This window comes from Rhipicephalus microplus, chromosome X (genome assembly GCF_043290135.1).
Source record: "Rhipicephalus microplus isolate Deutch F79 chromosome X, USDA_Rmic, whole genome shotgun sequence".
Classification (NCBI taxonomy): domain Eukaryota; kingdom Metazoa; phylum Arthropoda; class Arachnida; order Ixodida; family Ixodidae; genus Rhipicephalus; species Rhipicephalus microplus.
In genome coordinates, this window is record NC_134710.1 from 262115200 (window position 1) to 262142406 (window position 27207).

Sequence of the window (27207 nt, forward strand, 5' to 3'; positions counted from 1 at the left end):
TCATAAATGCCTCCTAGAAAAAAACTTATTCCCGGGATGTAGGCTTCAAAAGCACTGCCCAACCCTGTCCGTTATCCTCCTATTCACTCGGTAGTCTCTAGAGCCTCTCACGGTGACTTCTTGCAACCAGCTGCATGGGCCCTGGTAAATCAGATGAAGCGACGTGCAGAAACCAATGGAGGAGTTTATCAAACTGCACTGCGATGAAGCGCACCTCAAATGTGGTAGCGACGCAATGTCGTAAATGAGCTGAAAGTGATGCTACACAAATAAACAGCCATCAACAGAAGTGCAAGAGGCAAAATTCTACAACGCCCATTCTTGAGAAGCATTTTTTTTCCTTGACTTAATACGTTGATGGAAAAAGTGATGTGTTATTGAGCAGTGTGTTCTTATTGTTTAGAAATGCTGCTTTGCTACATGCGCAAATGTTCTTCAAGTCTCGGAAAAAGAGTTGCACGCTTGACTTTCCACGAGATACCTTTGAACAGCATGACCAGTGGCTCAAGGTGATTTCTAGAGATGACTGTGCCAACAAGTAACCTTTGGACAGGAACGCTGCCGCAAAGCTGCTTGAAAGGAAACATCTGTCGCGAAAAGTTGTTTCCCTTTTAAAGTTTTTTCCCGAACATGTACCTAAGGCAAAACCTTACACAGACCAAAGGGTTTTTGCCATACATGCATGGCATTGCCAGTATGTAACGCGTGCCTTTTTCAACAATTTCTTTTGATCGGCATACGCTGGCACACTTCAAGAATACTAGAAATTTTTTTTCATGCGCAGATGTCTCTCATTGTATTTCTTTTTTACTTCCCAAAGAGGCGCACCGGCTATCGTTTACGCATCCGAGCGCATTTGTGGTGTGGCTGATTTAAAGTGCGCGCCTTTTTCAATCACCTCTCTTGTTTGGCATGAGCTGCCACACTTTGAAAATACGTGGAATATTTTTACGCACCATTGTCTCTCTGATTTTGTCTCTGCTGCTTATGCACAAGTTGCGCAGTGGCTTTTGCTTGTGCATCCAAACACATGCACACGGTGTGGCTGGTTTCGGTTTCATCCTTCAGGCGGTTATTGTTCTCGTGCCCGCAGAGCTGATGGCTGCCTGGTTTCTAATTTTTTCCGGGTGACCGCTTGTGACTCTCTTGTTTAGTGCTACCCAAGACGCGATTACATCTGCTTCCATGCTGTGATAAATTACATAAATTACACAAACGATGCTGCTGCGGTTGCGTTTCTTGTTTTAGGGACTCTGGAAATCTAACTCTGTCTCGATGATAAGACAAAAGATCATTATAGCTTTTTCATTAGTTTTGCTTTCTGGATGAATGCACAACTACACAGTTTTCTTCCAAGCGCACACTCGCGCAGACGGCTTGCATTATAGAAGTGCGCGCCGGTTGCAAGTCGAGCGGCGATTCTTCCCATGTGGACTCTTCTCGTGCCGAATCTGAATCTAATTTTAGACTTGAGTTCATCAGCCGAAAATTCACTTACGAGCTCAGACCCAGGTGGTGATGATGAAGGAGGGACATCTCGAAAGCATGCGTGGTGAGATGACTCGAAACGGATCAAAGGTGACTATTCCCCAGTATTTAGTGCCAAAGCAAAGACATTTTTTGGTGGCAAAGTATTCTGGTGTGCTTTTTTTATGTCTGTGAGCTATGTTTATTACAATGCATAATTTTTATTCATAAAAATTGTATACGAATATCTTAAAAAGGATTTTTCTTATAGTTACTATGAATAAATCACGTGTATGTAACAACATAAATGATTCTTTTGAAACTTTACAGTCAGTCATCAAAAAAAAATTTGGACAATATTTTTCTTAAGTAGAATCACCTAAAGAATTTGTTTCAGGAATAAAAAAAGTGCCCATTTTTTTTGTACTGCATTTCGTGAAAAAATTCCAACTCTCAACAGGTTAAGCTCTAGTTGAACTTTCGACAGGGAAATCACTAGCATTTCTTAGACTGGAGCTCCTCCAGCGCTAGCCACTAATGCGCAATAAAACCCCTCCACAAAGCAGCCAGCTCAGCCACTCTGCCAACACAATGATGCCAGCACTGTCGGCATCAGCCTGCGGTACAAGTACTAGCACCACCACACAGCACCCACCCGAAACATGCAGTAGCGTGCCTTTAATATCAATGCTAGCGACACCTCAGGCATAGTTTTTTTCTACGATGTGCTGGCACAGTAAACAGCAAGCCTTTCTTAAATTGAAACATTAAAGCATCGAAATTGACAATAAAAAAAGTTAACTTTTTATAATTAAGCAGTAGCACTCATTGTCTGCTTGGAAAAAAAGAAGAGAGAAAAGGAAAAAAGAAAAACACCACTTTGTTATCATCACACTTAAGCGCGAGAAGTCTCTGTAGCCCAGCATAATCCAGCAGTAGTTGCAGCTTCTAGCTTACAACTGCTATTTATCTTTGGCATGCATATTACAAGTGTGATGTGCCCATCGCGTCTGCTGATGCTGAGCACGAAATGCTGCAAAGGTAACGCCAGCAACATGCTTTGGGGTGCTTATAATGTCACACACAGGTTATTCAGAAGTAGGCGATAGCAACCCAGCCATGAGAAAAGCTTAAAGGGGCCATGCAACACTTTTCCAAGAACAGCGAAATCTCGACAGAACGAACGAACTTTCAAGGGACCACTAAAAATTATTCATTATTTTTAAAAAGTCATTGTTGTGAAAATATTAAAAATTTCTGCAAATATTATAAATGCAATCACGTGAGTTGTCTACCTCCCAATTGAAACTCCCTCGGACATCCGGATAAAGTCCAAACATCCTAAGGAGATGTCCATGGGACATCCAAAGGATAATAATGTCGGATTAAATTTTTACATCTTTTTGGCTTTTTCCAGCGGATGCCCCCGGGACATAACAAAGAAAACGTATTGTGCGTGTGTATATTTATATATATATATATATATATATATATAAGGGAAACAGGTGTATACTTAAGGGCTCGTTTTTCGTGATGCATTGGATCCTATGGGAGCTGTGCAGGGCCCGGCCGAAAACGATGTAAAAGCCAGGAAAACGCAGCACACGGGAATGCAACAGCGGGGTTCTACTGTGTATGTATGCATATGTATATATATATATATATATATATATATATATATATATATATATATATATATATATATATATATATATATATATACACACACGAACACTGCATCCCGCATCATATACATTGTATTTGGTATCTGTTTGATATAAAGTCATCAGTCGCAACATATTCTCGCATGTATATCAACAGTTGTATATTTTTATTTTAGATTATATTAATTTTTTGTGGTGGTTATTACCGCTGTTGTTCATTTGTTTGTTCCGAATTGCGTTTAATGTGTACCTTGAATAGAAGTTTCAAGTTTTGCGCGTTTAAAGTTCCACATTCCTTTATTTTTTTTTTAAATCAAATTGTTATATGCTTTACGTATTTGTGTAGTTTATATGTACATATATTTTACATATTTCAATGTCATAACCGAGCTTTTTTAGTCAGCATTAAGATGCGCAAATGCGGTGTGCGTCTGCACGGCTGTAACCAGTTTACTTGTTTGGACGTGTTACCCGCGGCTCGACCGACGGCCGCCTCTTGAAGGGTTGTGTTTGAGTTTATTTCTCTCGTGAGTGAAGTGTGCTTGCGTTCTGTGTTCTGCAAGTGCTGCTGATTATGAAGATGCGCTACACTCAAGCGAGTACGTGTGGCTTCGTATCGTGGAGCACTCGCCAGGTATGTACCACATTGCTGCTGTCGGGGCTCTGTTACCACCGTGTTCGCCACGTTTTTCATACCATGTGCATGATAAGTGAGCTTTTGTGTACGTGGCGAGCCTGTTTATCTGTATCATTTCATCATAGTAAAGGCAAGGTTGTGCGAACTTAAGCATGGACGAGTTTTTCTTTTGTATGTAGTGTGAAGCAGGGAGCGCATGCACACGCAGCAGGAATTCAGCGGCGGATTTGAGCCGAGTTGGGATGGCGCCCGCCTCTGTCGGCCGTGGTGTTGGAGGGGGCCCCTGCTCACGAGTGACTACTATTTTGTTTAATAATTCTGGGGCGTTTGTTAGCTGTAGGCGTTGATCATGGCTAAGGCACGTAAGCCCGCCATATTTAATGTGCGCTACTGAAGTGAACGTGTGTACGGCAATTTGATACGCTGTGCGTTTTATTTTAAACAGCTACAGTATTGTTATTCGTTATGACTACTATCAGTTAAGTTATTTCCTTGCGAGTGGCTGAATGTATGCCGGTGTGTGCATTTGCTTCGGCACGCGTCTTTATGAACTACCGTGATACTTGAGTTGATGCATGTTCGTGTGCAGCGTGTTGATTGGTGTGCAGCGTGTTGCATCGTCTTAGGTAGGGCTCGCAAAGGTTGCCTTACGCTTAGGTTGATTGATTGATTGATTTCTGGGGTTTAACGTCCCAAAACCACCATTTGATTATGAGAGACGCCGTAGTGGAGGACTCCGGAAATTTTGACCACCTGGGGTTCTTTAACGTGCACCCAAATCTGAGTACACGGGCCTACAGCATTTGCCTTACGCTTAGGTGTTCATGCAGCTCGTTTAGCAAAATTCTAACTTACAGTATACACCTGCAGTATAGATTACCTGATGCGGCCACAACCCGTGCATTTTAAGCTATTTGTTAAACGTGAACTGCATTTTTGAACGAATAATTCATGGCTAAATGCGGCCGAATCACTATACCTTACTGTGCAAGCACAAATTCGATCATTAGTCGAAGCGTTCGAGCACCACAGATTTTACTCTGCTTGTTTCCACTTTGGTTTGGATTTCGTTATTTTGTTTAGGTTTAATAAATATTGGATGCGCCTCGCCCAACCTTGGTGTTGAAAACTTGCTAAACGTATTTCCACGTTTTTTTTTTTTTTTTTTCAATAGACAGCCTGTGATGCTCAAGTGAGGCGTACTGCATTTTAGCCAACAAGAATCATTGAAACTAATGACCTTAGTTTAGCAGCAAACAATAGTAATTTGGTGACAATAATATCTGACATTAAAGATATAATCGTTCCAATGTGAGCAGCCTGAAGAAAGCTACATTAGTTGCATTTGAAATCAAATTCATATTTTAATTTTATATGTTACCTGCAATGGATACTTGATGAAATTGCATACCATCATGTGTGTGTTGTGGTATCATTGAATTAGCATGTCAACACACTATGCATGAGTGCATTAAGCATGGTTTCAACACATCTGTGATGTAAAAATTGCATATTATTTCATAAGATTGCAACTGTGTTCGCCTCGAACATCAAGAAAGTTTATCTTGTAACATCTCTAGTTTGTGTACATCCTGCTAGTTTAAGACACATTGTTCCAAATAATTTTGAAAAGACTGAAAAATGTAGTTTTGCCATCACTAAACTAATTTTTTTTTTCTGTTTCCATCGCAGCCTATGCATGCTCCTTGTGCAAATTGAGTGTGAAAGAATTCCGGACAAGCCTGCCATCAGTGGTAGCTCGTGGAAACGTTGGCTGCAGATGTACAACAGCTGCGCATGGCTTCTGTTTCCTATGAAAAAGGAACTTCGCTGAGCCACCTGGTTGCTTTATTCAAGTAGCTCGCACATTCAGGATGTTCAAAATCAAGCCCTTTGTTTTTCTTTGAAAAAGTCAGTGCTGTGAGTTGTGTGTAAAAGCCACCTTTGCAGACAGCTATGTGTTTAGGGGGACACAATGTGCAACAATACTTGTTACTGTCAGCCGTGCCGTTGAATAAGATGCAATATTGAACGTATTAAAGACTGCAGCAGGCCCCTATGCAGGTATTAAAAATTTGAGCCAGTCACATTTCTGCATAGATCCAAAAAATATTTGCATGCCTGTCCTTAGATATTCTGCAAGTAAGTTTAGTTGCGACTTGCATCATTATGCATGCAGGACAGTGAGCACTAGCACACAGCCACTACTCCTTGATTGGCCGCATATAATCTGACCATGGGTCGAAGCCATAGGCGAACATTATATTGGTTACCCTTTTACTACCGGCTGGTGATAGCTAGCAGTGACTGCTCATCCCACCAGGGAGTCATGGTTTGCTGATCCTCACTGCCTTGCATGTGTAATCATGAAAAGCACAATTGAACTTTGGAGCGGAATATCTCAGAGAATAGACATGCTCAAAGAATTTTTTCAAGTGGGATTGTGTAGAAACACAACTGTCACAAACTTTTATGTGCAAACATACCCACTTGTTGTAGCCATCAAAATTTCGTTATTATTAGTTTATTAGGCAGCTGACAGCATCAATGTCTTACTTAGTGTCCCCCTGGACACATTGATCTAAAAAGGCGGTTTTCTATTCTTAGGGTTGAATTTTAATGCAAGTACAAACAACATTTCTGAATGTGTCAGCGCTGCTTCTTATGTTTTTTTACAGCATATATATATATTTTAAATCTACTTAGTAAGGTGCCCTCAAGACTTGTGTGTCATATTTTAATTTTTGTTTCATGTCCAATTAGTCACTTTTAAAATTGAACTTTTTGCATTGTAATAAGGCTGTAGTAGATCAAAATTTTATTTTCATTCTAAAATTGGCTAAATAATTCATTTTAATATGTTTTTGTAACATTACTTAATTTTCTTCTGAATTTTAGTGCCATAAGTGCAATCGAGTGATTCTCAACAGTCATACTTAATCATACCTAAATTTGCCAGTACCTAACCATGTGTGACATGTTAGTGATACTTAACCATGTTTGACATTGGTAATGATAACTGACAGAAGGCATTCCGGAATATTGTAACTGAAGTCCATCGAATAAAAGGGGAATGGTGACATTTTAAAACTACATGATATTTGCTTGTCTCATTTTGCATAATATTTAATAGGAATTCTAATTGCTGGGTTTGACGCGTTCAAAACCACAATATATGATTATCAGGGATGCCATAGTGAAAGACTTTCGACCGCCTGGGAAGTGCACCTATGTCTAACTCAAGCCTATCTTTTTCGATAAAAATTGCGGCCACCACACCCGGGGTTTGAATCCGCGGCCTTCAGTTCAGCAGTCAAGGGTGACATTAAGTGTGCTGCTGTAGTGTTGTTTTCAATGATGGATGCTAAGTACAGCAGTGGTGCCAACCAGGTATCTCTGTTAGTGCACTGATGGCGTTTGTCACATTCGTAATTTACTATGATATCACATTCCTAATTTATTGCAATATTTAATGATTGCCATGCGAGTTGGTTCTGACGTTATGATTGTTCTGTCTTTTATACTCCGTAAGGCTGCATACATTTGTTATTAGTCTATAAAGCACAAGAAGTCACTGTGATATACTTTACGTATTATAATACAACAGATGGCTAATTTGGGTGTGCAAAGCTTATCTAAGTATACTCTCCATAGTGCTTCGAATGTCTTGAATAGAGCCTTCTGGTCAGAAGTTACTGTTGTGATGAGTTTCTTACGTAAACCTTTTGTTTGTGTTTTTGAGAAATAAATGTACTCTCAATTACCTAGAAAAATGCTGAAAAAGTAAAAACATTTACAGTGACAATGATGTGTTCAAGCTTCATTGGGCTAAGGCTGATCTGTTGATCTTATTTGTCTTATCAGCTGAGGTACGTTACCTGTTCAAATAATGTCTGTAAAATGCTCTAAACTGTGCAGTGTAGATGAAAATAAATAATTTTGCAGTTTCACATGCTTGTTGATATACATTCCACTTATAACAGCCTCTATTATGCACCACCATGCAGGCTATCAACTGGCCTAATTTTTGGTCTACATAAAGGTAGGCTACTTATAGAACACGTACAATACACACACTTTAGTAGACATAAACATGGTAGCAAAATTATGACAGTTAGAAGACATACCAGACGGTTACATATCAAATACATACAGGACGGTAACAGATGTGACACATACATGGCGGATGCTATGAGGAGACAGGAAGTCGGTGGTCGAATTGTTACATCTTGAAGACATACAGTTTGCGTTCTCATGCTGCCTCAGGGAAATGTGATGGCATAAGTCATGACTCTTTTCAGTTAATGGGAGTTGCAATATAGCAGTTTGCAATACATAGAAACATGTTCTTTTGTCATCAACATTATCATCCTGACTACGTCCACTGCAGGACAAAGGCCTCTCCCATGTTCCGCCAGTTAACCCGGTCCTGTATGAATACGTAAATGTGAAAAAGTGCGGAACGATGCAAGTCTCACTATAGTTAGTAAGTTCTGATGGGAAGTGGTGTGCAAACTGCACCAGATATCCATTGGGTAAATCGCCGACCATTATTGGACACATAGTTGGACGTTCATTTTTATTTACAATGCTTGATGCTTGATTGGTGCAGCTGGTCATATAGATAGAAGAGGTGTGGTGCAAAGACAAACACGGGAACAAATAAAGCACAAATGGTGTTGGTCATGTCTCGTTGCCGCATAAAAGTGAACGAGACAGACAAACACCAATTGTGTTTTGTTTCTTTTGTTTGCATCGAACCTCCTCTATCATATATGACCAGCTACACCAATTAAGCATTATAATAAAAATGAGTGGGATCCCACTAATGGTCTGTGATTTACCCAATCCTTATTTAGTGGAGATTAGGTTACGAAAACAATAATACAATAAAGCGGCCTATATGTCTGTTGAACATCCACATATCCGCCCTGGACACCCGCAGGACTACCACTGGATCGCCAATTAGTATGCGCCTTAGAGTCCTGCGGATGTCCGCTGGACGCCGATCAGAGATTTGCAGAGAACCAGTGGACAACCAAGACATCCGGAAGCAGTTGTCCAGAGGATGTCCATCAGTGTTTAAATGCCCATTGGGCTGTGCTGTGTATACATCCACAATAGCATTATTATCTAATAAGCATGAAAAAACAAATACGAATATATCGAACAAGTGCATGTTTATTTGAAGAATAGTGCGATCTTTGCCTGATGGGTGCAGCTCGACTGCTGCGAGACGAACTCTTTAAGCATGTGCACCCTTCCAACGGACTTTGAAACATCTGCGTTAGATACAGATCCTCCGTGTTGGTTTCTGCACGCTGTTTTAACATCCTCTTTGCTCTCGTCATCCCATAGCCATTATGGTATCAGAACAAACCACATGGATCTTCGCGGTCATCAGCAAAGTGGCATAATTCCTCGCCGCACTGCGTGTAGTGTTCAATCATCGGCAACTTCATCCCATAGGTCCCTCGTGTCGCATTTTTCACTGTTGCTGCATTCCTTTCATGCTGCTTTTGAAGCTCATCGTGAACGTACAGCTCCCAATCCAAAAGCAAGCCATATAACAAGTGCACAGGTAAAGCTGCTCGACGAAACAAAAGCAACGTGGCGAACCCTGATGCAGAAAACAAGGGCATGCAATGGTGATGGCGATAGGGCTATCGCACATTTGTATAGGGAACCTGTGCTTAGAGTTTCCACGACCACACTGGCGGTGAGAGCGCGCACTTCTCAGCTGCTCTTGCAGACGAGAGTGGCGGCTGATAGAGAAGATGCGTGGGCGCATCGCCGTAACAAAACTCAAGGGCGCTAGCGGTACTGCTACATATTCAGGTGCAACAATATATAAAAAAAGGGAGGACGTATAGAGGGAAGGGAGGATGTAGAAAGAGGAGGCGGCGTTGCAACCAAGCGGTTAGGCGAGCGAAATTCTGCTTTAGCTCTCCTGTTTAGTGCTGTCGGGCTCGTTTTTAAACCGAATGGCGCGTGTCTGCTATATTTATTCTATAGTGAAGACAGCCACCAGTGAAAATCAGGGCCAAACAGTAGAGTTTTAACAGCATTTTGCCAGAAATAAAATGAGCGTATTATGCAACATAAGGCATATGTAAACATTTTTTTATCTGGCCCGCTGATCGTTGAGTAGGGCACTTCAGGGCTAACAAAGTTTCCATGCGTCCACCCATCTGACCACCACCACCAACACCAAACTCCATCTGAAGTGAATGATAAGATAGGCAGCTAGTCTTTCCCTTTTTTTTTTGTAAACAGTTGCATGTAAAGGAGCTGCCTTGTCCACCAGACTTGTGCAGGGCCACGTTCACCTACGCCTCTGAGCTGTTATACTCTCGTGGTGAACACTCGATGCCGAGATGCATCTGTTTAACTTAATTTGTGCAAAAGACAGGGTTCTTGTTACAAAGCAGCGGACTACTAGAAGCTTAGCTTTCTGGAGTCAGCCAATGCGGTAAGCGTTTTTCTGACTGATTTGTGGGGTTTAACATCCCAAAACCACCATATGATTATGAGAGACGCCGTAGTGGTGGACTCCGGAAATTTTGACCACCTGGGGTTCTTTAACGTTTTTCTCACTGCCTGCCGTGGCTAAGTAACATCGGAATTTACGCCTTGCTAGAGAAGTATCAAATGTCTTCGATATTTATTCGTCATTTAGTTTGACTAACACAGAGTTTCAGTTTTTCCGCTTGCCTGTGTCGGCCTAAAATGAAGGTGTCAGTGCGAAATCAATAATTGCTAAGCTTTCATGTGCCAAACAAGACAATTGAGGCACGCTGTAGCGTGTGTATCTAGATTGTGACCGCTTGGGGTTTTCTAATGCACACATATATCTCGGTTCACAGGTGTTCTTTTTATATTTCACCCCCATCGAAGTGCAGCCGCCGTGGTCGCTAATCTATCCCAGGCCTTCAAGAATAGCAGCGCGACACCCCATGTGCTAAGCTGCTACAGTGGTTTGCTTGATCAATGTCCCTGGGCATACACTCCACAGACGAGGCGTAAATGATGCCAGAAAAAATATATATATATATTGACGCAGCTACCGCTTACTCTGCTTTTGTTTTGTTTTGTGTTACTGCAGATGTTGGCAGCGTGGTATCGTTGCAGCATGAACTTATCAATGGGGCAATGTCAGCCAGCACTAGCATTAGCCCAAAACCCAGCACACAACAAAAAAATGAGGATGAGGGAGCTGCCATCACAGCACAGCACTGTCCCTTCGATACTAAATGCATATACGCAGTCCGCTTTGCAGGGCTTCTCTCTGTTTTTTAGTGCTTTTTATATGACAGTAGCCTTTGAACAAAGTTATTTTTCTAAACCACAGTGCAGCATTACTGGCATAATGGCTTTTTGAGCTGTTCGTACCAAAATAAATCACAGCAGCGGCGCACGCACGTGCTCTCATAGTGGTACACTGCAGACTGCAGCAGCGGTCGTCTGGGCGCGAGCAGCCGAGTTGTGTCGCGACTCTCTGCCAGGTGCTCTTTTTCGGCGTGCCACCTAACCAGCGTTGGTCTCCCATAGGGCAGGCACATAGAGAAGTACGTGGGTATTTGGATGATGATGATGCAGATGACGATAGTGACGTGTAAGAAGCTGGGCATTGTTTCTACAGCCACGAGCAACTTTTTAAAAGTGCTATTCGTTATTTTGAAGTGTTGTGGAGATATAAGGGCGATAAAATTTGATAAAATTTAAAGTTTCTGAAACATTCAGTGCTCTGAAATTCACAGTAATATAATATTTTTATATCAAATAAGTGGACATTAGGAGCGGGATTTTCGAAAAAGTTGTGAATCTGAAATTTGCTATAACAAGATTTGACTGTAATGATTGAATGGCCTCATTATAAGAGCTTAATACCTCACAAATAAACTGCCACAAAAATTTTTAGAATCCATTTGAGTATGAAATGGGTTACAGGTATTTGTTGCACACTTCAAGCGCTTTCTCCTTTCTTACCATCAAACACAAGGAGCGGGCAATCAGCAAACCAGTCTACGTAAGAATGTAGCCATCACCTTGTGGGAATTGAGGCTAGCCCGCTGCCTTTGCGCGGGCTTTGCCGCCTTTTCTGCCGTTCTCATGTCCCAACATGACTCCCCTGCTCCGCTGTCTGCCGCACTGGGAGAGCAAGGAGTGATGTTTTAACCCCTCTCACCCGGTAGCAGATGCTGACTGTGGCACCGCGTGTAAGTTCTCCAGAGAGGATTCGCGCGCGTGCATCGGGAGCGGGTCAGAGATTCTCCGGGACAGCTTACGGTGAGCCACACATTCCTTTTCCATCCGTCAACTCCCGTCGCTCAGGGCTCGTCAGACTTCGCTGACGGCGCCTCGTGCTCGAGGCAAACGCTCACCTTTTGTTGCCCCTTTGCGTACGATCGACCAAAGGGTGGTACGGTGTCCTAGTGCGTGGCCAAGCTACGCCGACCCGTCTCCCTTCAAAGCCATCGCGAGCGTCTTTGCCCTTGCTCGAGCAACCGGGCCTTGGTCCTGGTGTCTCCATGAATCACCTTTACCACGGAGACGTGCTCGTGGCACCCTGTGTAGAACTTTTACGCCCGTGGCGTGGATAAGCTCATTTGCTTTCTCGCCGCCCCTTTGCAACGGGCTGTACTGCATTTTTGGTGTTGTCACAGAGAATAAAATGTTGCGACCTTGAGTAGTATCGTGTTCTCGCCACGGCGACGTTAATGCTTGGCCTGCGGCTCGCTAAAACTGGACCCACGCTAGTAGCCGTACTCCTTCAGCATACGTGTACACTACAACCTGTCTTGCAAGTGTAAAATAATGTGCTGCAATTGTTTGCAGCCCAGACGCGGTAGTATAGTGGCTAAGGTACTCTGACCCACAGGTCTGTTGACCTACAGGTCGCGGGATCGAATCGTGAATGATGAAGGCGGAAATGTTGTATGCACGTGTGCTCAGATTTGGGTGCACGTTAAAGAACCCCAGGTGGTCGAAATTTCCGGAGTCCTCCACTACGGCGTCTCTCATAATCATATGGTGGTTTTGGTATGTTAAACCTCACATATCAATCAATCAATGCAATTGTTTCCTACAGTGAAAAGCCAAATTAATATACAGTAGAGTCTCGATGATTAGATTACAGTTGATGCGAATTTCGAGATGATAAAAATTTTAAGATTGGTTCAGATGGACTACACTATATAAAATACGCCTTCATTCGGTGTCATGCGAACAGTTTCCCCAGCCACCGCGGATGATACAAACGTGCGATTGACCGTTGCACGCGAATGACGCAACACGACTTGTCTGTAGGAGGGAGGCCCATTCGCACTGCCTCGAAGGGAGTGAACGCGGCAAAACTCACGAGAATTTCCCTTGCTTCGTCGCCCAAGTGGCAGGAAAACCATGCCGCAAAGCTGACGCGCAAAAATCGACCCAGGACCTATTTTTTAATTACACGATAGCAGATCGCCTTTTTGCTTCACGGCTTTGGCTACACCGACTGCACTTGTTCACAAATCACGTGATGTAAACAACGAGCCGCAAGTTCAACATGGCGGCAAAGGCGGCTCGCGCCGGCGCAATCCCGAACTACCCGCGCAGCACAACAAACCTCACAGCCTTGACAAGAACGCGTTCATTGAGAGCCTAGTTTAGATTATGATCGCTGCGAACACCGGAAGTAGAAGAAGGCACAGCAGCAGCAGCAAGTCGGCATGACCTAACGTGTTTCACTTTTGCACTGCAGGCTGAATCCGTCGCCGCCGCTGCCGGTGCATCCACTCGTGTTGTTTCTGATGGCATATCTCCCAAAACAACATTTGTACAGGTGTAAACTGTTTCTTTTCAGTGCTTTACATGCATAAGTAGAACTCGGTATGAATTTTAATGCTCAAGGAACAGGCAAAATGGAATGAATTCTCAAGCGGCAACGGTAGTCAGAACGAATGTGAACAACTTAAACAAGCACGGACGTGGTTTTGCAGCCATGCTGGCGTTTTTGCTTGAATTCTCCTGTGCGACTTATTTTCTTCATGTCGTCTTCCGGCCGCTTAAGCGGCTAAGCAAGAAAATTTCCAATAGGTTTTGCAGCTTTCCCTCCCTTTGATGCCAAGTGTGAACGCGCTTTAAGTGCCAGCAGCACGAGTGAGAAAACCGTGGCACTTTATTGAGAGGCAGTGAAGGCAGGAAGTTTGAAAGAATATCATGGACATTTTTTCAGCAAAATGCAGTTTATCCCAATAAAGTTCATGTTCACCTACATGATCAGCTTTAATCTATTTTTGGGTTCATACGAATTCAGAATGACACGAATAATTAGTGTGCACACTTCGAATACGTATTGAAATTCTACTGTATTATAGTCGTCTATACTGAATTTTGGTAAATTAAATTATTTTTCATAACAACTTTCAATCACAACAATGCTTCAACATTAATGAATAGAAAAAATCAATGGCTACATTGAACAAATATAGCTGTAACACTTGATATATCGAACATTGAGCTGAGGGAAGTGACCTGAAAAGTTTGCTTTCCCTCACAAAAATTTGGCTTCTGTTCATAAAAGAGGACTTTTCCGCATGCATTTGAGAGACCGAGCAACGCAACTAAGAGGACGCCACGCCGATCACGTGCTTTCCGCGCATGATTTATTATTGTTGTGCTGCTGACCCAATGTGCAGGGTAGCCATATACTTCTCCGCTTGTTTTGTTTACGTGATGGATGCCGTGAAAGAGAACCTGCTGTTTACAATGAATTTCGCAATAATCAATAAAATCGAACTCAAGGACAAGAAGCCTTACATCGCAGCTGCTAAGGCATCCTAAAGAAGCACGCGAGGCACCCGACAAGTATGCACAACTGTGAATGAGGATTTTTAGGCACTAATCAAGTACTGTAGTTCGTCGCGTATATTTGCCACTGGATAAAACCTTGCATCACCATCTACGAACCACAGGACTAGAATCGGGCGTTTTCGTTGTAGCCATGTGGCAAATAACAGGCATGAGTAGTTTGAAACGCAGCACAGTACTAAATTCAAGGGCCTCTCACTCTTCTTCTAAGCAATTACGTTTAAGCAAGAGACAATGCTGAGCGCTCCATAATTCTTAATCTGAAAAAATTCTGAGCAGCTCGCAGTAACCTGCCACCCACTGCCAGCATAATAAAGTTATGCAAGGGTTATGTGGCTTTTCTGCAACAAAAAGACTGGCAAGGTTCCTGCAAGACTAATGCTTAAATGCAATGAAATTTTATGATATACTGCTGGGTATTAGCTCAATTCTTCAGAGATAATGCAAGAAATGTCACAAAACAAAAACAGCAACTATGAGCAAAGCTTCCAGAATTGAGATTGTCTCCATGCTTTCATAAGATTTTAAAGAAAAGCTTTTTTTGTTTGTTTTTGTGGCATGCTACAAATTTTGTAGTTGTGCAATTAATGACTGAGTGCTGAGCAAGTAGCTTGGTTTGGTAAACAGAATTTTGTATAATGCCACCCTGATTCACGGTATTGATGAGAAATCACGGTGGCAAAATGTGCGAAATGACTTCACTTACGCATACTACTGCAGTGCATTTGGCCTGTTTTTGTCTTCTCAATGAGTATTGTAGCGCCCTTGTGAAGTGGATTTTTCAACGTGGTATAAAACTATAAATGTGTGGCAGCACACAGATTCATCAGAACTGCGATTTTTCTTTACGGTTTTGAAATGAAGTTTTCTTTAGTTTATCTGGTCCTACTATTTTTGGCTGGTCCTATTATTTAAACATACCTTGCCACACCTTGCAAGTAAAATAGAACCCATCCTTGACTATACTTTGCATAAATGGCCCTACTTCAACATAGGGCATCTCTATTTATTAAAGTAAAATAATTATTTCGCAAACTTTATTTTGCAAAATTTTTACTACACATTTGGCAACTTAATAGAATTCCCACATGACAGTGACAGTAGCATTATTTGCACAGGATTGTTGTGAGGCAGCCTGAATACGATGATTGTAAAGACATTCTTATGCCATTACAGAACAGCAGTGACTTAACGAATACACTCATAAGTTATCCATGCTGCAACGGCAGGCTTCAGGCTCAAGAGCATGGGATATTCCAAACAATTTCTTTCTTAAGACAAATCATAGCGAAATGCCACAATATGACTATACTTTGTATGAAACAGTAAAATAGTTACCCAAATCTTGATGGATGATCCTGTGGCAACACAAAGCCAGTACCTGCTTGGACTATAGCACAATGCATTAATGATGTCTTGGTTGTCCCGAACACACTTAAGCTCACTTTTCTCCAAGTCCCACAGGTTGGCTTTGCAATCCTAGGCAACAACACGACATCGAGCATTATCACCACAGCAAGCATGACAGTCATCATAAACGCTAATGTGAAGGAAGCAGCCCTCAGCATTGCAGGACACAAAGGTCAATCGACACGACTATTCAGCCACTAAGTGTCATCACAGGGCAACCTTCTACAACGTATGACTGCACTAGTCTCATGCCTTCAAAACTGCATAGTTGCCGTCTACGATGATATTGCAAGCTACCAGGTATTTTTAATTTGCAGAAGATGCAATGAAATGTTGCTCCGTTTTGACTCTGTGTGTGGGTCACGCATATACTTCATAACTACACTCAAACCCAGATATAATAGAATATAGGTTGTAAAAAAAGTACTAAATGAAAAAAGAGTCTTGCAATAGATATAATGTTAGAAATGAACGTTTATAAAGAATTTACGAATATAACGAACCTATTTTTGTGTAAGATGCAATTTTATAATGAGGTTTGAGTGTACTCTCATGCTAAAAATTGTACTTACTCGCACAATAGGAGCACCTTTTTCCCAGAAAATTTGGCTCTAAGTTCAGGGTGTGCCTATTATGCGGGGCAAAATTTCTGGAAATTTTTTTTAGACTACACCATAACGTATACATCGCCGATGTCACAAATATCCACACTACAGCTGAAACAGCCTTCTTCATGGGCTACACTAGTGCAAAACATGCAGCCTCCCGTGTCAAAGAATCTAGGCATGCAGACAATGCATTCAAATTTCCAAAAATTTACATCAAAATTCCCATGTTGCCAACGAAATGCAAAATAAAATAAAACTACAAAAGGAAAGCACAATTGCAGAAATTCGCAGATTACGTTTCAGCCCACACAGATTATTTGGGGGCTGAACGGTGCCGATCGTTAGATTTCACAGGCTCGCACCCCATATCCAAGACTTTGCAATCAAATCGAGAACTACCATTCGAATGTTACAAGCGCCACCCAAGCTCCCTTTCCTTCAAGCAGAGCCACGGAAAAGAGTTACGCTGATTCCACGCCACCGAAAGGCACGAACAGCGATCAAGTCAAGCCTACAGTTTTCTTCCAATCGAATGCAGCAGCAGAAATAAGAGAACACCTGTTTTACAGAGAGGTAACAAACCAGATGCTACAAGTCATGGGACTCACCTTGCCCCCAGACGCACAGAGTGTGCCATCCGGTGACACAGTGACAGTATTGACGTATCCAGAGTGGCTGTACTCAGCCCGCATCCTACAGTTGGACAAATTCCACACCTTTACTTTCCAGTCCCATCCACAGGAGACCACTGTTGGGTCCCCAGCTGTGGGCGAAAAGCGTACACATGATACCCAATCTTCATGCTGGTTGTCCTGCGAAATAAACGGGCAAATATTGACAGATTGATTTCTGTGATTTTATGTACAAAAACCATATGATTATGAGGCGAAAGGAGTGAAGGGACTCTGAATTTAATGACCAGCTAGGATTCTTTAATGTGCACCTAAATCTTAAGCACACACGCATTTTTTGCATTTTGCCTTCATAGCAATGCAGCCACTGTAGACAAGAATGGAACCCACATCCACAAACAGCTATACCAGGAAATCCCAGTAGATAAGCCACCAAAATGAGAGGAAACCTAGTGAAAATATGAGGAGGGCAAACATTTATTGTGCAGTAGAGAGAAAGCGAGAAGCTGAAGAATCTACAGCGGCAAAGAAAGAACGCACATGTATTAAGGGGAGATGAAGAGTCGAAAAATGCGAGTTTTCTAAAAAATTACAGATTTTTGTTTTCACCTGTTTTTATAAGATTTGTCAGTCAGTCAGTCAGTCAGTCAGTCAGTCAGTCACTTATTATTCTTACGCAATAAAATGTTAACAGAAAAATGTACAAACGTGGGTCCCATAGTCGAAGACTGCAGCAGGACCCTCTACAACTATTCCTCTACTAATCTGGAAAAAAAAAAAAAGGAGCTATGTTGTGAGTCAACTGAAAATGCTTTAAAATTGTGCCTAAAGAGCACAAGGTAGCTGTTAAAAGGCCGAAAGTGTGCACCCTTCGAGCACCTTTTCGCTGATAATGTGCCGCTGTTTGCCATTGTCGATCTCATGAGGCAAAGAGCCGAGCCTCACTCTTCAAATAATGATGGTTTCCCACGCTGCTGCAGTGCAAGAAAAAAAAAGCACGCTATTGCTGCATTTATGAGCGCCACGTTTGGCTTTTTTAAATCCCGTGGTAAGGATTAGGGATCGCCTTTGGCTGCTGTGCGCCTGTATATGCTGTGAAGCCTACTTGCAGGGTCCGTGTTTCGTCGAGCAGTGCAGCTTATCAATGCTTCTCTCATGTGTTTATCACCATTATGTATGAAGAAAGCCAAAGGCCGTTTGATGGCAACGCTGTCAACGTGAAAGATGTGGCAACGCGCTCTGTCAGAACGGGCTACAAGCAGCTGGTCCGATTTGCGGCAATTCTTGGCTTGCAAAAGCCTCAAAAAAGTCATTCACAGCTATCAGCCAGAAAGTCTGTGATGCGGCAATGGATGCCATCTGTGCCAATCATGTAAGGTTGAGGAAGCTCACAGTGAAGGAAGTTACTGGGGACAACATTGCCGTTATATACAACGGCACATGACACAAAGCAGCCACAATGGTATCGGCACTGTTGTGTCCCTCGACAGTGGACTTTTTAGTTTAGATTTCGAAGCCCTATTGAACATCTCCCTAGCTTGCAGTTGGCACAAGGCTCCGCCAGATAGAGCGGAAGAAGTTTGGCAAGCGTTTCATGGCCCCGCCTGTGAGTGAAATGTCTGTGAGGAGTCTGTTTGAAAGAGTCGTGAGGGACAAAATTCTGGTGCTGGCGCATTTTAGTGGCGGTCGCCACTACAAGAAGGATTGCTCTTTTTGGTGCAAATTTCATTGCATTTAATGACATCTTTCATATATAAAAATTAAATTTTAACTTTGAAGCTCGTTTTTCTCTAAACACAGACTTCGCCGTTTTTTCCAATGTGCCGCTCCTTTTTCAGGCACTTCTGGTGCTCAAATATGCATGAAACTTTGCCCAAATTTTTTCCAAAGCATGACAAACACAATTATCTAGTTTAAATTTCAATATTTTTATTATACAATTAAAAATTCTATGTAAACCTTTACTAGAGTAGAGTAAATATGGACTTTTTTATGTCTATTATTTTTCACGTATATTACATATTTTGTATACACTTCCTAGCTGGTTATTTGTATTCGACCCTTCATTTGAACATTATGAACTATAAACGGTGAAAAATTATAGAAGTTTAGTGATGAAAAGAGGGGGGCCAGGGGCAAAAGACTTAAGGTTTTCATTTTGTAATGTTGCAGAGCTAACAGTATGTAACTTGCAAGAAAAATCATTATCTATTTGAAATCCTCATAAAAAGTTCCATGATCAGCTCTCAAGCTTTATTGCACTAGGGTGAATATTAAAAATAAAAGTGTCTTTGAGTAGCACCTTCCCTTAACACTTGAATTCATTAATCATCAAGCCCCCAAATGAAAAGCAGATCTCGCTGTCAAACAAAATGGCAGGAGTCTCCTCACACACAGTAATAGACATGGCTGGCCGGGCAGCAGAAGGGGGACCTACGAAGCAAGCAACTCATCAAGCTCTCAAGTCTTCTGTTCAACTGAGGGTGGCTAATATATAGCGTTGATTGAAGCAGCAAGTGATGACTTCCTTACTCTTTAACCTTTAAACTTAAAGTGTGCTGCGTCCTTGGTGAACAGGGTCAGAATTGGTCAGCTACTCTCACAATTCCCAGAGGTGCGTAACCCTGAAAGACAATCCACTCTGAAGATATCTTCTGGAGATTTCCCTTGGATCTCAGTTTTTCAGCTCGAACGAAATTCACCTAGTTGTCCCGAAAAACGTTATCACCTAAAGTTATGATGCTATTATCAAGAGTGAGCTTGGACATTCCGATAGACCAGGGTTAGGCACCTTTCGGGATTTTGAGAGTAGTTGACCAATTCTGACAATGTTCACAGAGGATACAGCGCACTTTAAAGGGCCAGTAAACAGCATCCGACTTTTTTTTTTTTTACACCCCCCATACAAGCTCGGCAATTTGTACCGCAGTGATCATGTTTTCTGAATATTACAGCGCTGCGTGCAGCGCAGAGCCTCTATTTCGAAAAACAATTCCCGCGCATCTTTCCTACGCCTGACCGACCACCTTGCATGCGCAGTGACGTCAACTCGGAGACCTGGCGTAGCACGCAGCTCGCCGATTGGCCTAAGTCAGGTGTGAAAAAACAGTAGTGAAGTCAACGTCAGTTCCTGTTCCCACCCACAGCTATGAAACTGCCTCTTGTTTCTTGGCAATGCGGTGAAAGAACCAGCCTCACAGTTGTCGCATGCACGTGTACACTCCTCGCTCAACTATAACGCCTGTGTGCACGTACGATCGTATTTCGCCCTTGATGTGAGCAACACGAGTAACAAGCGTTGCTGTGTCGTCGGCTGCACATCGAGCGACTGGGCAGCGGAGAAGCATTGGCACCGGGTGTCTCATGATGGGGCCCTGTGCGCTGCATGGCTGAAGCGAATCGGCCATCCAGCGGCGTACGTCGAGGACCTGACCGTTTGTGGTTGGCACTTTGCACGTGACACTTACACGGTTGACCCGTGGCTGGTGCGGCAAACGGTAAACAAACAACCACAATTCACAGCAAGCGGAAGTGCATTGCGACTAAGCGGGAGTGCATTGTGACTGATCGAGTTTGCCGATATAGCACGTATTTGCAAAATTCTTAGGCAGCATGTTCACAAAGAAAAACTGCACATATATCTCTTTTTAAAAATTTTTAGACCTCAGAGCTGTTTACTCGCCCTTTAAAGGTTATCTCAAATTTCTAACACCCACGACCAAACAACAGAAAATAACACAAATGAGAATATATTAACGAGATCAAACAGACAATGATGCCACAGAAAGTATAGAGGATGTTATTAAAAGCCATTGAATGTAAATGTGAAGAAAGAAAAGTGGACAAAAAGATGACTTCCTGTGACTTTAGAATTGCACATACAATGCTCTACTACCGAGTTATGGGAGTGATCATCCTTAGATCCACTTTATAAGGTATATATGCGCATTTAAACGTGGTAGCGTCATTCAGCACCCCCAGTAGCCATTATGACGAGTGTGGAAGGTTTTTTTTTTTTTGCCTGTTCGTGTCTTGTAGCACGTGATCTAGCGAGGTACACTTTATAAGTGAATTAAAATATATTCAAAATGTTCTGCTGTGCCCGACCATTCATGTGGAGTGTCCTTGCATGCAGAGGACAAGAGGCTTGTTATAGCCTCGAAATTCAATGGCACCACTCCTTTAATCGTGCATGGGGCCCTGAGTGGGACATTGCACTGTCAGTGTCTCCAAAGCTTGAAAGGAGCACTGACATCAAATTTACCCATGTCATGGTTTTCGCGTCGAGTAGCTATCGATCCCCTTGCAGCGATTCGCGACCTATAACGCAACTGAGGCACGAACAACTGTCACTTTTGTTGATTTATATCATTGATATCTAGCACGATTAAAAATCACCAGCGATCCAGCCATTTTTATCACTGGGAGCGCTGCCAGTGGAACTACCTCGCAGTCACCTCCAAACTGCGCCACAGCTGACCACTTCACAGAAATGAGTGACGTCAGGCTCAGCTGCTCCGCAAACATTTTGTCTGCTAGGCGCACACATGCCTTGTCACCTGCATTGTTGTCGTCACCGTACAAAATGTCGACTAGGGTCAAATACGAAAGTCTTAAGCCGCGATTTGCGACGTCACGAATAACTTTTGCTTCAATTGACCCTTTGCATAACAGTGAGCGATTTCAAAATGAACACCGTTTTAAGCAGCAATGAGGAGGTGCCTGAGGATGCATGCTTCAGCCACGCTCGCTCGAGGGACTAAATTAGCTATATTGGAGTGTGTGGCGCGCACAACATTCAGGTATACGCAAAGCGGTCAATAAAATAACGGTATAGGGGAAGCCGGACTTGAACATCCACTATGGACAGTCCACCGGGCCCGCAACGCAGCAGAGAGACTTTGTCTTTCTGTTCTGACGTGGAAGCGGCTCGCAACGTGCTGAAGCACGTTCCGATAGACCAAATAAAGTTCATCCATCCATCCATAGGGGAAGCGCACCAGCGTAGAAATAGAATATGTTCCTTGCTGCAAGGTTTTTTTTTGCGCCTCCACATGGCCCCACCTATTCAGCCTCTCACGGTGGCGGCAACAGTAACCAGTTATTACGCGGACACAAAGAAGTATACAGATGAAGTAAAATTCACTATTAATGATATCTCCGTGTTACTTATTAGCGATTATATCTATCTATACGCTACTCCACTTCGATAGCTTGTAACCATGTTGGCGTGTAACATGCGCATAATGAAAAGACACTTTTATAGCGCTTTTTACGCGCTTCCAAGCAAACGACTGCCACTCGCAATGGTTCCCCGACGTCCTGACTGACGAGCACACATTGAATCAAGGTCTTTTCTTTTACAGATCTTTTATGGGAGGTTTGCAAGTTGGTAATTTCACGAAATTATTCAAAGCGGTGCGACGAAAATCAGACATGACAAGTGAGTGTGTTTCCAGGCTTTGACGCTAGTCAGTGCCAGGATAAGAACACTCGAATTGTAGACGCCATCGCTAATAGCGCATTGTCACTCAGCATGGTATGCGTGGAACGTATCACACCAAACACGTAGCACTAGAGTCGATGTCACAGCGGCTCTCTATTTTGCATTAAGCTCTCGTACGCTGTTTGCTGTCGAAATAAAATACCTTCCACACAATGGACGCGATTCAAGTTTGCCCAAGAGAACTTACGCACACAGAGTAGTCAAATGAAAGGCACATTTCGATTTTGAAATTTCATGTCAGTGCTCCTTTGAACACACATGGTTTTAGGCACTAGTTTCTTATGACCTTAGCCCCATATTTGAAAGTGCAGTGAAAGAGGTCACAATTGACGATGCTAGCATTAATTATGTAATACATAAGAGCAATTACTATACAGTTTTGACAGTATCAGACAAAAGAGTACAAGTTAGCAGAGATGTGCAAATATTCAGAAATTTCACACAACAAATCAAATAGCTCACATTAAAATTACCAAATATTCTCTACAGTGGACTCCTCTTAAACGGAACTCGAAGGTGCAAGAAAATTTGTTTCATTTATGAGAAGTTTCATTTAAGCAAAGCCCACAAAATTAATGAAATATGACTTTATTTCAAAAGCACCAACTGTGTCTGACTGAACAGAAACATTTTTAAGTATGCAATACTACTATAACTGATTAGAAAGAAGAATGTTTCTAATATTGCTGACTCAGAAAAAAGGAGATGATAACAATTTGCTTGGCCTTGTTCAAACACTTTCTCACATAGTAGGAGTGCATTGCTGAAAGCCTGGGCAGGAACTTTGTGCCACCATCGTGTTCAAAGTAGTGCTGCAACAGGATGACAGCAACTCTTGCTGCACTTTCAGCCACTGAAATGGGCTCAGGATCGCACACCATCTCATTACCACTTGAGCACAGGTCCTCATCTTGAACTTCAGCTATAGGTTTCTCAAGGCTGTCTTCTCAAGTTCACGAGACGTCAATTGCTTCTCAATAGGGTGGCTAGAATGGGGAGGTGTGATGACCGCGGCGGCACTCTCACTGCCTAGCGAGGCCCCATTGCGCATTCTCGCCGCTGGGGGAAAGTTTGGCGCGTCAGTCAGGGGCGCCGTTGGCATTAGCCCACTGTGAGCATACATTTCTCGTGTCTCGTACTGAGCAGCGCAGGTTAGCGGTTGCTTTCAGAGAAGTGCGGCCTTTTTTCTATTGTTTCTTGATTCCCTGAAGGAGATGATGTCAGCGGATGTTGTTGGTTTTCAAACCACACTGAAGAATGGTGTCAACGAGGAAATAAAAAAACGCAGAGGATTTGTTTTGTGCCAGGTTGCGACGGCGGCTACAAGTCCTGCGTTGAAATAAGGTCTCTTCAATTTGGCTGCACTGGCGGCACCAGTACAACGGGTGCAGCACCTTTCTCTTCGATCTGCTGGTGCCGCACACGCGCGATCTGCACTGGCTCCCTTGTTTTGTCACGGTACAAGCATAGTGCTGCACGAGTTTACTTGCTCAAGAGGAGGTGCAAAAAGGTGCAGCATAGTGTGCACCCCTTCCTCCTCCCAAGCTTGGAGGAGATGACGCGTGTGGTTCAGGGCGCGCGTGAAAAAACAGTCGAGTGAAGCTCTTGCCAGTTTTTTTTATATGGCATGAAGACAGCTATCGCGGCACGGCTTTGGTAAACACCACTATTGGCACACGCCGCATGCATCGATTGTAAACAACACCGCGATACACACCACGGCCTGCATTAGTTGCATCTCCATTCTGGTTGTAGGTGTCGCGGCTGCACCTGCACTTGCTGAACCGATGCTGCGCACCCACAGCACCGCTGTGACACTTTTCAGAACTAGTGCAGGCAGTGCAAGCAAAATTCAAGTGATGTATACTCTCCCTGTTTCGCGCACCTGCTCGCAAGGATGATTTAGAAAAGTGGGCACGTGTCATACCAAGGGCCGACAAGCCACTGCAAGAGAATTCTGCAGTTTGCGAAAGGCATTTCAACTCAAGGTACGTATATAATTCCTATATGTTTAAGCCAATAGTAAAGTGGAGGTTTCTTCACTTTAACACAGTGAGAGCATGTCCTTACTTTGACAGCCTTTTGGCAAGCCGGAAAGGATGCAAAAGTGAGACATGGCAGAACAAGCCGGATTTCCCTTCGCCAGCTCACCATGATAGAATTAACAAAATTTTAGGGTACCTGCTCAAATTTTTAAGGGGGGACGCGGTCCTTGAAAACCGAAAAATCGCGAAAAAGTCGGTTCTTGAAAAACCACATTTTTGGGTTGTATGTCTCATAAACTACCTATTCTGTAATTATCAGCACCTAATTCAACCGCAAAGTGCAAAAAAAATACTATTTTCGAGGCCGCCCCGGCGTCCAAAACAGGTGCAAATCCCGAAATCAAACCAAACTTCGCGCGCCCGCCATTCCCGGACCATGCGGTCGTCCCGCGCCATCTTGGTGTTGTTTTGACCGTGAATTCTTTCTCTCTCATTCGTTGCCTTGCAAAATGGCGTCGGCAGCACAGTTGAGACGCTATTGGCGTTTTCCCGCGATGCGATGCGGAGCGCTGATTGGCTAGAGCAGCGCATTCATATCTCGCGGGAGAAAGCGTGCCCGCCATTGGCTGCTGTGCAGCAGCGGGGGCGGTCGCTCCTCTCGATGGCGCGTCCAGCGCGCTCGCTTCGTTGTTGCTCCCTGCTCCGTCCGCCTCGACAGACGTCTGCTTACGAGCCGCTCTTCGCCTTGTGCTATCTTTTCGATCATTTTCTCTCGTTTTTTTTTTCTTTTTGCACTTATCTGTGCCTTTCGTCTTTGTTGTTGCGGGCGATGCCGGCAACGAAGCCGAAGTCAGTGCGGAAGTCCGGTGCGCGGAGGCGCGCTATGCGGCTTGTACGATCATCGAAATTCCGCTATTCTGCTGCGGGTGCCGACTGCGTAGACGCTTGCAGCGACGGAACTGTGTTGTCGGCTGTCGCCAGTCGAGAATCCGACACATCGAGTGTGGCTGGAGCCGCAAATGCACCGAGTGTTTCCGAGATCGCCGGGCTCGACACGTGCTCCGAATCGATGCCATCCAATGTGACACCGAGTGCTTCTGATATCGCCGGACCCAGCACTTCGTCTGAATCGGTGCCGCCATCGAGCGTGAGTGGACCGTCGCTTCATCTGCGGACGCGTTTCCCAACGAAGGAAGAAATCGATGCGAATGCGAAACGTCGTGACGCCGTTCGCGCTGAACTCGAGTCTACGCCGGCGACGCAGAAGAAATTTCAACTGATGCAGCCGGCTCTTGCACCTGCAGTGACAAGTGAGTGCGAACATTTTTCGCTCGTTCAAATGAATATCTTTAACGTCGTGCTCAGCCGCACAGTGTGCAAAGAATGTTTGAAAGGTGCTATGACTGTCCGAGAGAGCACCAAGCTTGGACTTGCAACAAAACTTGAAGTCGTGTGCGCCTCTTGTGGCACCGTCGATAAATTATGGACATCACCCCGCAAAAAGGACACGCAGGCCTTTGATGTAAATTTCCGCACCATAATGGCTATAAAGCAAATAGGCAAGCGGCAAACAGCTCTTAATGACTTTTGGGCTTCCATGAACGTCTCTTACAGAGGTCTTCACCACAAGACGTTTCAAAAGCACTTGAAAGAGACGTTCAGGAAGCCAGAGGCCACCGCTTTGTAGAAGTTTTATGCTGATTCTGCCACAGCAGTGATCAAACCATATAAAGAAATGGACCCCAGCTTCTGCAAAGACATCACCGTAGTGTACGATGGCACATGGCATAAGCGGGGTCACACATCACACATGGGAGTGGGATCGGTAATTGACTTCTTTACAGGTCTAATCTTGGATGCTGTAGTTCTTTCAAACCACTGCCTTGGATGCCAAACAAGGCCCAAACCTGGAGATGCAGCATACGAAAGCTGGCAGAAGCACCACATTTGCCAGAAAAACACAGACGCAAAATCGGGAAGCATGGAAGTGGAGGCAGGCTTGACTCTCTTTGGGCGGTCTGTATCCAAGCATGGCCTGCGGTACACCACTCTTGTGTCCGACGGAGACAGCCGTACCTTCGCTGCCCTCACAGAAGAGAATGTGTACGGGCTAGTGCCAATTGTAAAAGAAGAATGTCTGAACCATGTTCAGAAAAGGATTGGAAGTGCTCTTCGAAACATTGTGCAGAAAAATGATAAGCCACTGAGTGGGAAGGGGAAGCTGACTAAAGCCCTCATTGAAAAGCTGACAGGATATTATGGTTGGGCCCTGAGAAACAATTCAACTGACCTAACAGCCATGCAGCGTGCAGTGATGGCAACATATCACCACGTCACATCGACTGACCAGGACCCTCACCATGAACTTTGGCCAGAGGGGGCTCAATCCTGGTGCCGCCATAGAGCTGCAGAGGCAAAGCGTGAGCCACAGCCAAAACATAAAC

At 43.6% G+C, this 27207-nt stretch overlaps 1 protein-coding gene across 6 annotated transcripts in view; it reads right to left on the reverse strand.

Moving 5' to 3' along the window:
- Positions 1-27207, reverse strand: part of LOC119161564 (small ribosomal subunit protein RACK1) — a 63541-nt gene that overhangs the window by 14868 nt on the left and 21466 nt on the right. For all 6 annotated transcript variants that reach the window (XR_005108477.2, XM_075879016.1, XM_075879018.1 and 3 more), the window contains exons 4-5: positions 17249-17452; positions 15961-16101 (exon numbers count right to left, since the gene is read on the reverse strand). Coding sequence is in view for 5 of the 6 variants with exons in the window: in XM_075879016.1 (XP_075735131.1) it covers positions 15961-16101; positions 17249-17452 (345 nt within the window). In the remaining variant the exon portion in view is untranslated. The remainder of the gene's footprint in view (positions 1-15960; positions 16102-17248; positions 17453-27207) is intronic.